We start from the raw sequence: 14416 nt of genomic DNA on the forward strand, positions 1-14416 counted from the left end.
ATCAAAACTCCATAGTGATCATCTCTGCACTCACCTGGAATCGGAGACTTTTGTGACCTCCTATCTGAGTCTTTGCATGTGATCTTTTTTGAAAGGAATACCCCATGCTTTGCCAGGGAGCGGTTTTTTTTTTTCTTTCTCTTTCTTTTTTTTTTTTTGTTTGTTTGTTTTTTTCCCCGAAGATAGGCGTGGATAGAAAAAAAGTGAAAAGGAAGCAAGAACCCTTCCCAAGCCAAGCTGTGGTCCTTCCAGACATGGTGGTAGAGACTCAGACATCCTCCATTCATCTGTGACTCTGCTCTTTGCAATGAAGCAAGATTTGTTTGTCAACTGCCTATTCCTCTAGGATTTGCACGTGTTTGTTCACTTCAATCTGAGAGACGATTTGTGATGGGGATGGGTGACCAGCCCCTACTCCCAAAATGATGCACAAGATGGGAGAGGAATCAGGGGTGATTCCTCTGGGGTGTGGGGGCATCTTAGGAGGCAGGTGACTGAAGCCTGAGCCAAACCAAGGCAAGAGGCTTCATCCTTGTGACCATTTCTGCTGTCCGTGTTTCCTGTCGTCAGTGCTTAGCGTGTGTGTGTGTTCTGCAACCATGAGCTCAAGCACAAAACGGACGCATGAGACATTGTGGTCATTTTGTCTGTGTAACCCTTTAGAACAAACATCTTGCAGTGGTAAATAAATAACTTCCAGCAGGATCAATTGCCTGGCTTTTTTCCCCTCTTCCTTCCCTTTAATATTTCAGACATAGAAGCTGAAAATATGATGATAAACCCTTGTGAGCTGCTACCCAGATCAAAAAAACTTTGCAATTTGAAGCTCAGTTGAATCCTCTCATCCCTCCCTCACTGAACAGACCATCATTGTGACACTGGGGTCCATGATCCCCAAACTTTGATCACTTCACTGCATGTATCTGTACATTCTAAGTGCAACAGTGTGTGTGTGTGTGTGTCTTCGACTTTGTTTAAATTGCATCACACTGAGACTGAGGGGTAACTCACTTGGTAGGGTGCATATCTCAACACACACAAAGTCCCAGGTTCAAGCCCTGGCATTAATTACACAGAAGCACAATGCCATATGGTAAGGTCCACAGATGGTGAAACAATGCTGTTGTGTCCTCTGATAATCTCTCCTCCCCTCTAGTCTATCCATGTATATAAAAAATTAAAAAAGGGCCCAGGTGTTGGCACACCAGGTTAAGTGCACATAGTGTGGAGCTTGGCTCAAGGATCCTGGTTCGAGGTGGGGTCACTTCACAGGTGGTGAAGCAGGTCTGCAGGTGTCTATCGTTCCCCTCTCTGTTCTCCCCTCCTCTCTCCATTTATCTCTATCCTATCCAACAACAACAATAGTAGCATCAATAACAACAACGGGGGAAAGGTGGCCAACAGAAGCAATGAGGCATTGAGCCCCAGCGATAATCCTAGAGGCACAAAAAATAAATAAATAAAATAAATTTGGCCCAGGAGCAGTAGAACCATGCACGCTTCATACCCTGGTGCCACAAAATACAACACACACAAGAGGCCAAAATCAAATAGTGACATGTGACACCTGACTGTATTTTTTCTGCACAATAAAATGTTAAGCTGGGGGCTGGTTGGTGGTGCACCTGGTTGAGCACATGTTAGGATGCTCAAGGATCCAGGTTCAAGCCCTCAGTCTCCACCTGCAGGGGAGAATCTTCATTAGTGGTGAAACAGTGCTACAGATGCCTCTCCTTCCCTCTCAATTTCTCTCTATTTGCTGAATAAGCAGGTCAATTAATTTTAAAAAGTTAACAAAAGATAGAGAAAAGGTCATTACTCACTGTACACAAGGCAAGCTTCCTAGGGCTGGGAGACAGTGTCTCCGGTGGAGTGCACACCCTGCTGTGTGTGATGGTTATGGGTTTGAGCCACAAGGCCACAGGAGAGCTCCATGGATGGGAGAGCAGTGCCCCCTGGAGCCAGCTCGAGCTCACCATCTTCACTGTCATGTGAGGGGTTCTGGGGTGAGACCACATCCAGGCCCGGGCTCTCTGTGAAGGAGCAGGGGCTCCACTACCTGAGACATAGACTTGCTGGTGTCAGGACATGGGCTGTCAAGCTGCTGATGTGTGTGGAGAGGGGTTGCTAAAATATAAGATATGAACCCCTCCCCACGCACACTTATAAATGCACTGGGTAAACAATCTCCACCCTAGCCTCCATCTCGGGAGCAGTTCTGAGATCAGGGTTCAAATCCTCAGGTGGACTCTTGTTTTTTTGTTGTTGTTGTTGTTGGCCATCTGGGTTATCGATGGGGCATGGTGCCAGGACTATAAATCCATTGCTCCTGTCAGCCATATATTTTTTCTTTCTGTTTGATAGGCTAGAGAGAAATTGAGAGGGGAGGAGGAGAGGGGGAGTTAGAGAGTGAAAGAGAAAGATAGATAACCTGCAGACTTCACCACTTGTGAAGCTTCGCCCCTGCAGGTGGGAAGCAGGGGCTTGAACCTGGGTCTTTGCATAAGCTAATATATATGCTCAACCAGATTTGCCATTGCCTGGCTCTACTGAATCTTAGATAAACTCACCTTAAATCCAAGTTTGTCTGTTTCCAGTGACCCAGCCCCAGAGGCCCTTGAAGGAGACAAAGACCACGAATAAATTTAAATGTTTTTTATTAACAATCTTCTTACATTTCAAGGATAATATGACAAAAAGAAGGTGTTCTGCATACACACTAGGATAAACCAACAGAGCTCTATCTGGATCCAGTGTTCTAGGCCCCGTCACACAGGTACAACAAAGCGTCGTTTGTAAAATAATCACACTTAGAGTGTCATTTCCGCTTTGAAGAAAGAAAGTATTAACAGATCCATACATGTGTGATAATTGACTACTGGGCAGGTCCCCTGCCCACCCCCACTTGAGTTTTCCTGGGTGAGTGATATGAACGTGTGAGCAGCGTGGTGGCGGTGGAGGGGAGAGAGAGATAGGCTCCAGAAAAGAGCCAGAGGTCAGAGTGGAGACCAAGTGGTGACAGAGGGCAGCCCGGCCCATGTCTTTCTGTGAGTTGTGTGTTAACGGGCTGCCCAGCTCTGGACCAACAGTCCTGGGCCTACTCTCTCTCTGAGGTACAGTGCATTGTGGGATTGCTACCCGGGGGAATGCCCGTCCCTTGGCCCCCATGGGAGGAAGGCTCGGGCCAGGTCTGGTCTCCCTAGAGCCAGGTACTGGAGGGATTTCCGAGATCCAGGGGCCGGCCAGCTGTGGCTCAAGGAGGCCCAGGCCAACCTGGAGGTGAAAGGAGGTGGATATTGGCTGGACAGACCGGCCTGGCCTGTTGGCATAGGCTGGGCCTGCCAGAGACTGAGGTATGTTGGTAGGATGGTGAGTGGCAGAGGCATGGGACATCAGTGCCTTTTGGGGGTGGGAGGGGCACCTGCAGCCCACCAGCCCTTCCTCCCGCAGGGGAATGAAACAAAACAGAGAAACCTGGAAGTGAAAATGGATTTCTGATTCTGTCAGGGCCACACAAGCCCTCTGTCACACATCAGAGGCCACCGGGGGTTCACCCAGATGTTCTCAGACATCAGGTTGGAAGCAGGGGCGGCTGGGGAAGGGGCCTTCCCCTCCCCAGAGGAAAGGAAAGAGCTACTTCCAGCTTAGCCTCTGCCTGGAGTCACAGAATCAGAACAGTGTATGTGGACTAAACCCACTAACCCTGGTGGGGGTTAGGGATGAAGGGTGCAGGGCCTCTGTGCAGGGATGGGGAGCATGGTCCTGAGTATAGCTGGCTGCAGGAACTGTGCAAAGTGGGCCTGGCCCGGATCCCCAGATTCTGGGGGGTGCGAACATGTCTCTTCCATCCTTCCCATAAGCTGATGCCCCCTGTCCTGGCCAGGAAACACTCCTGCTGCCCCCTGTCTACTTCCCTTCACCTGGTGGGTCCAGGGAGGAAAGTGGGCCAGGATAGCTGGGTTCTAGAGGCTTGGCCCGTAGGGGGTATCAGAGGCCTCTGTGGGGGCTGAAGGCGACATCTTTGCTGGACCAAACTCCATCCAAGGTGCATCTTTTCTATTGCCAGGGATCGGGTTTGAGGAATTTGTGCAGAGTCTATACATAGATAGATAGATAGATAGATAGATAGATAGATAGATAGATAGATAGATAGATATAGACGTGATTTAATCACCAGGATCAGTGACTTGCATGGGGTGGGGTTGGGGGATTCAGCTGGAGCTCAGGGCTTGAGTACCTCCTTCCAACCTCAGACCCAGCCTGGGGAGAGGAGAGAAAGTGCACAGAGGTGGGGGGACTGGGACCCGGTCACTCTCCAACACCCCAGGAGGAGGCCCCTTCCTGGCAAAGCCTGCCTGTCGCTCAGCTCCCGCAGCCCCCACCCCCCCGGCAGAGGCGCTGTGCCCCCTCTTTGCACATGACAACGGCAGGCGCCCCCACACTCGCCCAGCTCTCTATAGACTATTTTTATATCTATTTAAAACATAGAAATGTATAAATATATAGGCATATTATTTATAGATATATAGACGTGATTTCATCTCTCACTCCGTGTGTCTACGCACTGTGTACGCCCATATGTACAAATGCTGGAGGATTCGATGCCTCGCTGCAGGTGCCCGCTGCCCGGGGAGGGGGGTTGCATAGGTATCTCCAGGGGTGGGGCTGGGGCTGGGGGAGGGAGAGCTGGATGGAAGGGGAGTGTCGGCCCATGTTCCTCCCCAAAGGCCACTTTGTCTCCCTCTGGCTAACACACAAGGATCACAACAAAGTCTCCTTAAATGCAACTCCATCGCTCAGCTAAAGCACCCCATGAACGGAGGGGCAGGACAAGGCCCTCCCTCCAAGCAGAAGGGCCCTCTAGACAGAAGTCAGATTAGAACCTGTGACCCAGCATCACCTTCCCCAAGAGGCCCACTATGCCTGGCCTCACCGGGCCCAGACTGTCTTGCCTGCAAAGGCATTTTTGAAAGCCTAGTCTTCCTGCTTCTGCTAGCCCGGGCTGGCCTGCCCCTTTAAGGGGGGCTTGTGGATACTCAGTCCAGTACCACTGAAGCCTTCTGTCCAAACCAGCTGCCCAGACCAAGCCCTACCTGGACCTCAACCCAGACCAGCTCTGCACAATGCCTTCTTGATCCCCGTGGGGTGGGAGGACACCGACGGGGAAGAATCTAGAAGTTCTACTTCAGTTCCCCCTCCCACCCACCTGAACCACCTCTTGGATCCACTGGGCTCCAGGGGGACAGTTAAGATGAGGCTACTGCCTCCCCCAACCCAGATGAGGCCAAAGCTGTTGTCCATTCTAATCCCTCTATAACCTTTTGCAGCATTTACACCATTGGCCAAGCTTCCTCCTGTTGGGCATCACTTCCAATCAAGTGGAAAATGCCACAACAACACCAGAGGCAGGGTTCTGCCTCCAAATGAAAGGCCAGGAGAGAGGGCTCAGCAAGACCACTGGACACGGAAACACACACAGCAGCGGCCAGATTCAGACCCCAGCTGCTGAGCGTCAGGCCCTTCTCTGACACCAGCCATCCAGGGACCCAGGCTCTCACTCTCACATGAGACGGATGGACGGGACTACAGTCCCTGGGAGTACAGAATGCCACAGGCAGTGGTGAAAAAAAAAATAAGAAAAAGAGAAAATAATCATCATGGTGTTTTTGGATGCCTAGACTCACATTGAAGCAGGCAGGCAAAACTCGGGGGTTCTGCACGAGTGACTGAGGGGTGGGACATCTTCCAGCTTCACAGATGCAAGATGGCGGTAGTAGGCCTACTTCCCTCCCTCCTTCCTCTGGGAGCAGAATGAGATTATTTTCATCACAGCCTGGCCCCAGGCCCTGCTTGACACATCTGGTCACACGGGATCTCAAGAAGCAAGTCACTGAGCAACCAGACTAGTGAAGATACCTCGAGCCCAGAAACACAAGCTTTTCATTCTAAGCCCACAGCCAGGGAGGGGCTGTGTCACCCGGATGCAAAGACTACCCAGACTACAGCCAGGCTAGCCAAGCATGGGGTGGGTTCCCTAGGCTACATCTCGAGGGACCCATCAACCCCAAGGGGCCCTTTTCAAGGGAGGGATGAGAAGTTCCTTTTGCAGGATTCACAGAATAGAAACCCTGAGAGGCGCCCCCCCCAAAGCATCCACTGAGAAAAGGCCCTGTGTAAATCACAGTGGTGTGTCACCTCAAATGTTCCTGGGTGCTACTCCTTGCCCCACGCAAAGTGAGTGGCTGCATCTGACATGGTCCCAAACCTGGTTGAAGTCAGTGGAAGTCATGAGCTCCCCGAATTTTGCAGGGGTCGTGCCAAACTTTAAAACACCCTCCTCCCTTCAGCCCAGTCTGGAGCATGGCCATGCAGGTGATGGTCCTATTTCAGGCTGTCAGCAGCGGCTCACAAAGTCACCCCTCCTAGCCTTCCCAGAAGATACAGGACACCAGCAATACTCAAAAGGATTCTTTTCTCTCCAGATGATGATCTGAGTTAATTTTGACCATGGCCATCTGAAAGAAAACAGTCCTACTGGGTGCTCAGGCAGACAGTAAGGATTCTCTCTTTCCCTGATTGTCAAACAAATGGTTGAGGGCATGACACCATGGAGGGTCCCAGTGAAGAGGGTGAGGAAGAGGAGTAGAAGGAAGAGGAGGAAGAGGAGGAGGAGTAAGGCCATTGTTGGCTAGAAGGATCCCACTCACCTGTTTCTGGCCTCCTCCTCCCTGGGAGGTGTACCTTGCCATCGTGTGTGTGTGTGTGTGTGTGTGTGTGTGTGTGTGTGTGTGTGTGTGTGCGTGCGCGCGCGCGCGTGTGTTTAGAAGAGAAAATCCAGGAGGGGGTGGGGTGGAACCCTGTGTTCTACAATAGTACCCCACTTTCCATGGGGCTACTGGGTGCATTCCAACCTGGCAGGAGAAGTGAGTGGGCAAAAAAAGCCAGCAGCGTAAAGAGGGGAATTGAATGGAGCCAGGAATTCCAGAGCACCCAGCAGGGCTCTGAGCCTTGTCCTGCCAGTTCCTGCACATTCTCTCCTAGTGCAGAAAGGGGGGAGGGGGGCAGGTGCGTGCAACTGGCAGGGGTGTGGGGTCTGGGGTGTAAATGTCTCCAGGCAGGGGGGTGCATTGATTTGTTTAAGAAGGCAGCATATGAGGCCTGGCAGTGGGACAGTTGGAGAAAACCAGTTTTTTGTTTGTTTGTTTGTTTAGTTTTTTTTTTCTGTTTTTAAACATGCTACATCACTGTTGAAAACAAAACCAAAAAGAAGTTTCAAAAAATAATATAATATATATAATATAATTATATAATGAAAAAGCTATTGACTAGCAGCAATGATTCTAAAGTTCTCTTAGCACCAAGACCATGGGGGTTCAGGGGAGGGATATGTGGGGGACAAAGGTACTGGCAGGAAGAGGAAGAGGGGAAGTGGCATGTTCAGTGTTGAGGACATTTCCACTAAGGGTCCCTAAGGCTGCATGAGGCCTTGGGGACAAGAGGAACCAAGAAGGAAGGAAGCCACCACAGTTTTCTAGTGAGCCAGGCAGGTCAGGGACACAGGGGTCTCCTGTGTGGCCAGACCATGCCACCTCTTGCCCACCCAATGCTCAGCAAGATGGCTGGCTGACCTCCAGTCGGACAGACTGTGCACAGCCCAAGGGCAAATCTTCCTCCTTCCCCCAAATATGACCCGAGCCTGAGACTCAGCATCTCTGTAGGCCTGACGCACATCCGTTGGACTTGAAAATAGGAACAGAAGTGTTGTTAACAGCTAATGCACATTTGTTCGTAAGTTCCCTTGCGAGGTATACTGAGAGTTCAATGAGTGAGAGAGCACTGATAGACTCCTTGAGCTTAAAACCACAACTTGCCCCAGGGAGTGGACAAGAGGCTGTTTCTAAAGCTTAGACTGTGTGTGTGTGTGTGTGTGTGTGTAGAGGGGGGTGACGCCTGAAAGTCCTCTCTCATCTCTTATATCCTCCTTTTTCTTTAGGACATCTCTACCCTGTAAAACAGGAAACATTCACATAGTCCCTGTTTCCCCAGTCAGGCCACAGATAGACCCCATCGTCAAGGACTCTGAATTAAGCGTCACCCTGGACACCACTTGCATGGCATCTCTTGCCACTGAGCAGGGGCAGGCATCTCTTGATTAGTAAAGGAAGAGAACTAAAACACCCCCAACATGTGATAAAAGTATAAAGATGAAGCATAAATAATTCATATAAATCAAATATAGACTTTTTGTTCTACTAGTTTTTAGCCAAAAATTCACTTCCCTCTTTAGGGTCTGGACTCCTTGGCTCTAATGTTCCTGGTCAGCCCTGGTTCTGAATGGGATTAAGTTATTTTATTCCCCACCCTGTGAGAGGAAGGCATGTGGACAGCTCACTCCCTCTCCCTTCCCCACCCCAAGGATTTCGAAAGCTCAGTTGTCAGGCAACTTTGCCTTCAGCCTAACAGGTGAAGTGGTCAGGATGTGGCCACAGAGCTCTCAAGTGGAAACAAGGTGGGGAGGGGAGCTGTTAGCCCAAAAATGCTCGAACCCAGGCTCCCACCACCTAACCTATCCCAAATCCAGAGACCTGACTCATGACCTGAGTCATGCCAACAGGGGTGGGGGTGGGAGTTCATGGGGTGGGGAGTCCCATCATTAAACCAAACTGGACAAAAAAAAAAAAAAAAAGAAGCCAAAACATCACCCCGGCCCCTTCGGTCCCCCCAATGAAAACACAAACAATAACAAAAAAAAGCACTACCTAGAGGTGAAGACAGAGGCCCGTCGTGCTAGCTTATGCAGTCGGTGAACGGTGAGGTGGGGACGGACCCCGTGGCGCCCCCTGCACAGGCTTCCGTGAGTGATGGGTGTGGCCACGCAGGCCGCAGCTGCCAGATGTGGTAGATGAGAGTCAGTGTCCAACACAGGCTTCCTTTCTGAAAGCGCCCAGTAGCTTGTGGTGGATTCATCACCTTGGTATCTTATTATTATCATTTTTTTTCAATTTTCAGTGTGAGTTTATATATATATATATATATAATATAATATATATTTAGATCATATATCAAAGCTTATGGGTATAGATTAAAAAAATATTCGACAGCTTAGTGAACTCTGCAGCAGCCTGACTGGCTGCTCACATATCTGGGTAGAAGTCGGCCCCATGGTCGGTGGCTGGCAACCCCGGCTTCGGCTCCAACGTGCTCACGCGGCTGAGGACCTCGGCTGACAACGTGTAGCTGGTGCCCGACTTCTCCTCAAACCAGCTGTCCAGGGCTCGCTTGGCATCGAAGCTGGCGATGGGCGGCCCGTTGACGGCAACGGTCAGCAGGTCACTGAGCTGCTCCAGTGTCAGCCGCGAGCGGTGGTTCTTGCGGACTCGCTGCAGGGCGCTGCGGCCCTTCTCACAGCAGGCCGTGGAGGTGGGGAGGACCTTGAGGACTTGAACAATCCTGTGGAGGAGCGGAAACCTCTGCTTGTACTTGCCCACGTGGCCCAGCAGGTCCTTGAAGCCGCTCTTGGTGTAGTAGTCAGCCTTGAGCTCACGCCACTCGAGCAGCAGGCTGCCCCGGGGATCTAGCCCCTCCCTGCAGACGTCCCTGGCGAAGGCGGGGATGGCCTCCAGGTGGTCCAGGATCTGCACCACGTCCTCCTTGCCATAGCTCAGCAGCTCCTCGCTGCTCCGGGGCCAGGCGGCCAGATCAAACACCTGGCAGGCCTTCACGAAGACCCGGCTGCGGGAGTCAAACCGCTGGGCCAGGATGACTTGGGTTTTCTGGCAGATCTTCTCCCGGATGGACTGGAACTTGGCCTCGGCCACCCTGAGGTTCTTGACTGCGATGCCGTTGAAACTCTCACGGAAGTTCTCCTCAAACTCCTGCAGGTACTCGCCGGGGGAGTCGGCCAGCCGGCTGACCTCCTGGATGGCTTCCTCGATCCTGTCGTCCACCTGGGACACCAGCAGGTACTCACCCTGGAAGACATAGGCCAGGCGGGACAGAACGGCGATCACGTCTAGCAGGAAGTAGATGAGCTTGACCGACTGGTAGTCCATGAGGAACTGCAGCAGGGCCAGAGCGATGGCCGAGGCGTCCGCCCGCTGCGTCTGGCTGCTGACGTCCCGCAGGTGGGCCACCACCTCCAGGTAGTCCTTGATGAGGGCATTGAGCACGTTCTGCTCGCCGATGATCCAGCGTACGGCCCGGATGTCGCCCAGGAACTCCGTCTCCTCGCAGAGTGTGGCGGCCGTGGAGCGCAGCTCACCCATGAGGCGAGGCGAGTAGCGGTAAAAGCTGAGCAGCTGCTTCAGGTTGTTCTCCAGTTCCTCCAGGCACGGCAGCTCCTTGCCGCTGATGGCATCCAGGACCTCCAGGTGGGGCCGGTGCACCATGAAGGGCAGGCACAGCAGCCAGGGCAGCGTCTTGCGGATGGTCATGAACAGGCCGGCGCGCAGACTGGCCGTCACATGGGCCCCGTCCACGCCCAGTCCCACCGTGGGCTTCTCGGCCTGCAGCTGGAGGCCCAGGGCAGAGAAGGCCCTGTCCAGCGCCTGCAGGTAGCTCTCCGTGCCGGAGAAGCCCAGCTCCTGCAGGGACAGGAACTCGGTGGTGGGGGGCCCATCGCCGCTGGTGTACTGGACGTAGACGGCCACCGTGTCGGCCAGCAGGTCTTCGCTCTGGCCGTCCAGGATGATGCTGAGGCAGGGTGACTGGCGGAGGCGCTCCAGCAGATCCTCCCGCAGCGCCCGGGCGATGTGGTGGATGAGGATCTGGCAGTCGCCCTCGTTCATGTACTGGTCCACCACCTTGAGCTCACACTTGCGCAGCAGCTCGGCCAGCGGCCGGAAGTCCAGGTAGGGCCGGCCCTCCAGGGCCAGGTGGTAGGCGGCGTTGAAGAGGAGGGTCATGTGGCGGCACATCTCCTCTGTCTTCTCGGGGTGCATGCGCAACTTGTACAGCTGCAGGCACTTCTTGTGCAGGTTGCTCTGGCTGTGCAGCTTGATGGTGTGGATCTTGAACTGCTTGGAGCCGATGATGAAGGCCGAGGTGCGGGACGACTGCACGGTGTACTGGCGGCACACGTGGCACCACATCTCATTGAGCGTGGGCGAGTAGCGCAGGAACCAGAACTTCTTGAGCCACTCCTGCTTGAAGCGCCGGATGCGGCGGCCCGTGGCGGACGACAGCTTGGAGGGCTCGTCGGCAGAGGCTGCCAGGTCGTTGGAGACCGATTCATCCGCCGAGTCCACCTCCTGGTCGTCGTCCTCCATGAGGGCGGGGCCGGACACCATGCTCTCGGAGGCTGGGGGACAAGAGGGAGAGGAGCATTTACACCTGGCAGGACAGAGACGTCTGCAGAAGGGACAGGTGCAAACCATGTGACACAGCCTGTGACACAGACGGTGCTTACGACAACCGGAACCCCAGCCTGGAACGTGTCAGTGCTCGGCGTGTGACTGTCCCTCTTTGGGGATGAGCCACAGGGGACAGCTGCCGCAGACTGCCTGCCCTGACCCTGTGCTGGGGGGCAGAGGTGGGGTATGCGAGGCTTTTCCAGGAGGGAAGCAGATCCAATGAACATGTCTAAGTCACAGAGCTGGGCCACATGGGGATTCAAGTGTCCCCCTCCACTAATGCGCCTGGGGAAGAGATGCCTTCCTCAAATGTAGGACAAGTAGTTTCAGGACCCCATGGCAGCCTGGCTAAGATGCACACTTTGGATATCTAAAACGCCTCATTCAGAGCTAAGGGATGCGGTTAAGACAGGCAGCAGGGCAAGGGCAGATGAGCCAGGCAGCAGAAGGTGCCTTAGCCCTAGCTTTCTAGAACGGCCCAGGGAGGTTGGCCCAAGGGTGGGGGGGCAGGGATCAAGAAGAGAACTAAACTCGGTAGGCCCGGGGGGGGGGGGATGTCAGGGGGCTGCAGGGAGAGAAAGGCTCCACTGAGTAGTTGGGGTTCAGGGTAAGTCACCACCAGGGCCAGCAGAGAAAGGCAGAGGGCCAAGAACACAGCACACACCCCTCCTGCAGAGGAACTTCCTTTATTGACCAGGAGGAGAAGGGTACAAGGGAAGGCAGGAAGGTTGGTCCCGCTGGTAGGAGGTGGCCACCCAGGACACCCCGGACATGAGCTGAGCCCTGCTCCAAGTGACACTCAGTCTCTCCGAAGGTGGTTCCCCCACGAGCGTCAGGCTACCCTCCACTCTTCCCACCAGGATTCTTCCCTCTGACAACCATCTCCATCTCCACACCAACTTACCTGCCGGGTCTGAGAACTCTGGGAGCTCCAGTACCTGTGCCGGCAGTACAGGGGGGTCCGGAAGCTTGCCAGACTTTAGCATGTCCAGTTCTGCCTGCAGTTCCCGGACCTTCTTCTTGAGGCGGATGCAGTTGGGACAGAAGGAGGTGGTGGGGAGCTCATGGGAGTCGGACGCCAGAGAGGCCTCGGCTGGGCTGTCGGCCTTGAAGGACGAAGGCTCTTCTTCTTCGTCCTCCAAAGGGCCTGTTTCCTTGGCACCCCCTTGGGGCATCTTCCAGTCTCCGTCCCCCTGGGTCCGGCTGACACTCTGCATACCATGTGTCATGACCATCGGACATCGGCCGTAGATGTCGTCCTGGTACTTGGGGACTTTCCTGATGACCAGCGACGTGCTCAGCGCAAGCTGGCGGGCCTCTGCCTTGGTGGACTCCAGCGAGGCCTCCAGCACATCTTTGAAAATGAGGTCGATTTTCTTCTTCTTGGCCTGGGGGTGCAGGTCCCCCTCATCTAAGCCACGCTTGTAGGGGCTCTTGCCCTGTCTCAACATGGGGAGCTGCAGGGGACCCCTCAGGTCATCTGAGTTATCCAGAGCCTGCTCAGACTTCTCCCTCTGCAGCCTCTTCTCTCCTAGGAAGGAAAACCAGGGTGTGAGGAAGTGGGGAAAAGCCCCAGGATAGAGAAACCAGCAGGAAGTGCAAGGGCCCCTTTCTAGGGGCTCAGCTGCAGGGCAGGTGGGAGAGACAGGGTGGGGGAGTCTAGAGTCATAGGGCTGGACAAAGTGGGGAGACCTCTTCAAAAGGACACCATGTCAGTAGAGCCTCATGTGTGTGAGGATGCTGAGGTGGAGGGGGTGGGAAGTTGTAGAAGATGACAGCCTACCTGATCAAACAGGGCAGGTGGGGACACAGGCCAGAGCTACGCCAGTCTGGGGTCCCCAACCTGCAGATTCCCCCTCCAGCCCCAGTAATTAGGAGGGAGCTGTTCCAACTTGGTAAAAGGTATGTAAGACATACTGGGTTCCACTCTTTCCTCCTTCCTGATCCTCTTGGGGGACAACCACTGGTGGCCATCTGTCCCCCTTGCAGCCATCCATTGCCATTTCCCAGTAAGTGGGAGAACTCCAGAAAGCACCACCTGAGCCCTGTGTTGCTCATTGACGACCAAGGCAGGAAGGAAAGGGATGACGGGTACCGGTGGATGCTGAGGGTTCCAAGACTTGCCTCCAGTAAGATTAAGAACCTAAGGCCAAAGGCCTGGGCCCTTCAGCCCTAAGGCATACTCCACAGAAAGTCGAGCTTCCTCCTGGTAATCCTATGGGCTCTTCTTTTTCATCTCTTCTTGTGAATGACTTTGAAGACCTTGGTGATCTCCTCAACTATATGTTAGTTTAGCCTGATTCTTGAAGAAGGTTGATAGAGGGGTTGGGTGATGGCTGACATGGTAGAATACACAGGTTGCCACACGCAAGAACCTGGGTTCAAGTCCCTGGTTCCCACCTGCTGGGGAGGGAAGCTTATGAGTAAGGCAGTATTGCTGCAGGTATCTCTCCTCTCTCCCTCTCAATATATGCAGAAACAAAACAAAAGAAAACAAGACATACAGAAGATGTCACTAGAAATGGTAAAGTCACATAGGCACAGTGTCCCACCCAGAAAAGAAAGGAAGGGGGAGTCAGGCGGAAGTGCAGTGGGTTAAGCACACATAACATGAAGCTCAAGGACCGGCATAGGGATCCTGGTTCGAGCCCCCAGCTCCCCACCTGCAGGGGAGTCGCTTCACAAGCGGTGAAGCAGGTCTGTAGGTGTCTGTCTTTCTCTCCCCCTCTCTGTCTTCCCTCCTCTCTCCATTTTCTCTCTGTCCTATCTAACAACAACATCAATAACAACAATAACTACAACAACAATAATAAAAAAACAAGGGCAACAAAACAGAAAATAAATATTAAAAAAGAAAAGGGAAGGAAGGAAGGAAGGAAAAAGAAAAGAGAGAAAGAAAGGTCAGGGGCTAAGTGGTGGTACACCCAATAGAAAGCACACACTACCATAAGCAAGGGCCTGGGTTCAAGCCCCTGTTCCCCACTTACAGGAGGGAAGCTTCACAAACAGTGAAGCAGTGTTGCAGGTGTCTCTGTATCTCTCCTTGTCTACTTCCCCCTTCCCTC

General features: G+C 53.3%; 1 protein-coding gene across 5 annotated transcripts in view; it reads right to left on the minus strand.

The window, feature by feature from the left end:
• Positions 1–2640: 2640 nt before the first annotated feature.
• Positions 2641–14416, minus strand: part of PRDM11 (PR/SET domain 11) — a 90401-nt gene continuing 78625 nt past the window's right edge. For 4 of the 5 annotated variants that reach the window (XM_060176545.1, XM_060176546.1, XM_060176547.1 and 1 more), the window contains 2 exons: positions 12256–12882; positions 2641–11299 (listed from right to left, as the gene is read on the minus strand). In XM_060176545.1, the coding sequence (XP_060032528.1) occupies positions 9135–11299; positions 12256–12882 (2792 nt within the window). In that variant the 3' untranslated portion in view covers positions 2641–9134. The remainder of the gene's footprint in view (positions 11300–12255; positions 12883–14416) is intronic. The other variant, XM_060176548.1, reaches the window with a different exon arrangement.

This window comes from Erinaceus europaeus, chromosome 17 (genome assembly GCF_950295315.1).
Source record: "Erinaceus europaeus chromosome 17, mEriEur2.1, whole genome shotgun sequence".
Taxonomy (NCBI): domain Eukaryota; kingdom Metazoa; phylum Chordata; class Mammalia; order Eulipotyphla; family Erinaceidae; genus Erinaceus; species Erinaceus europaeus.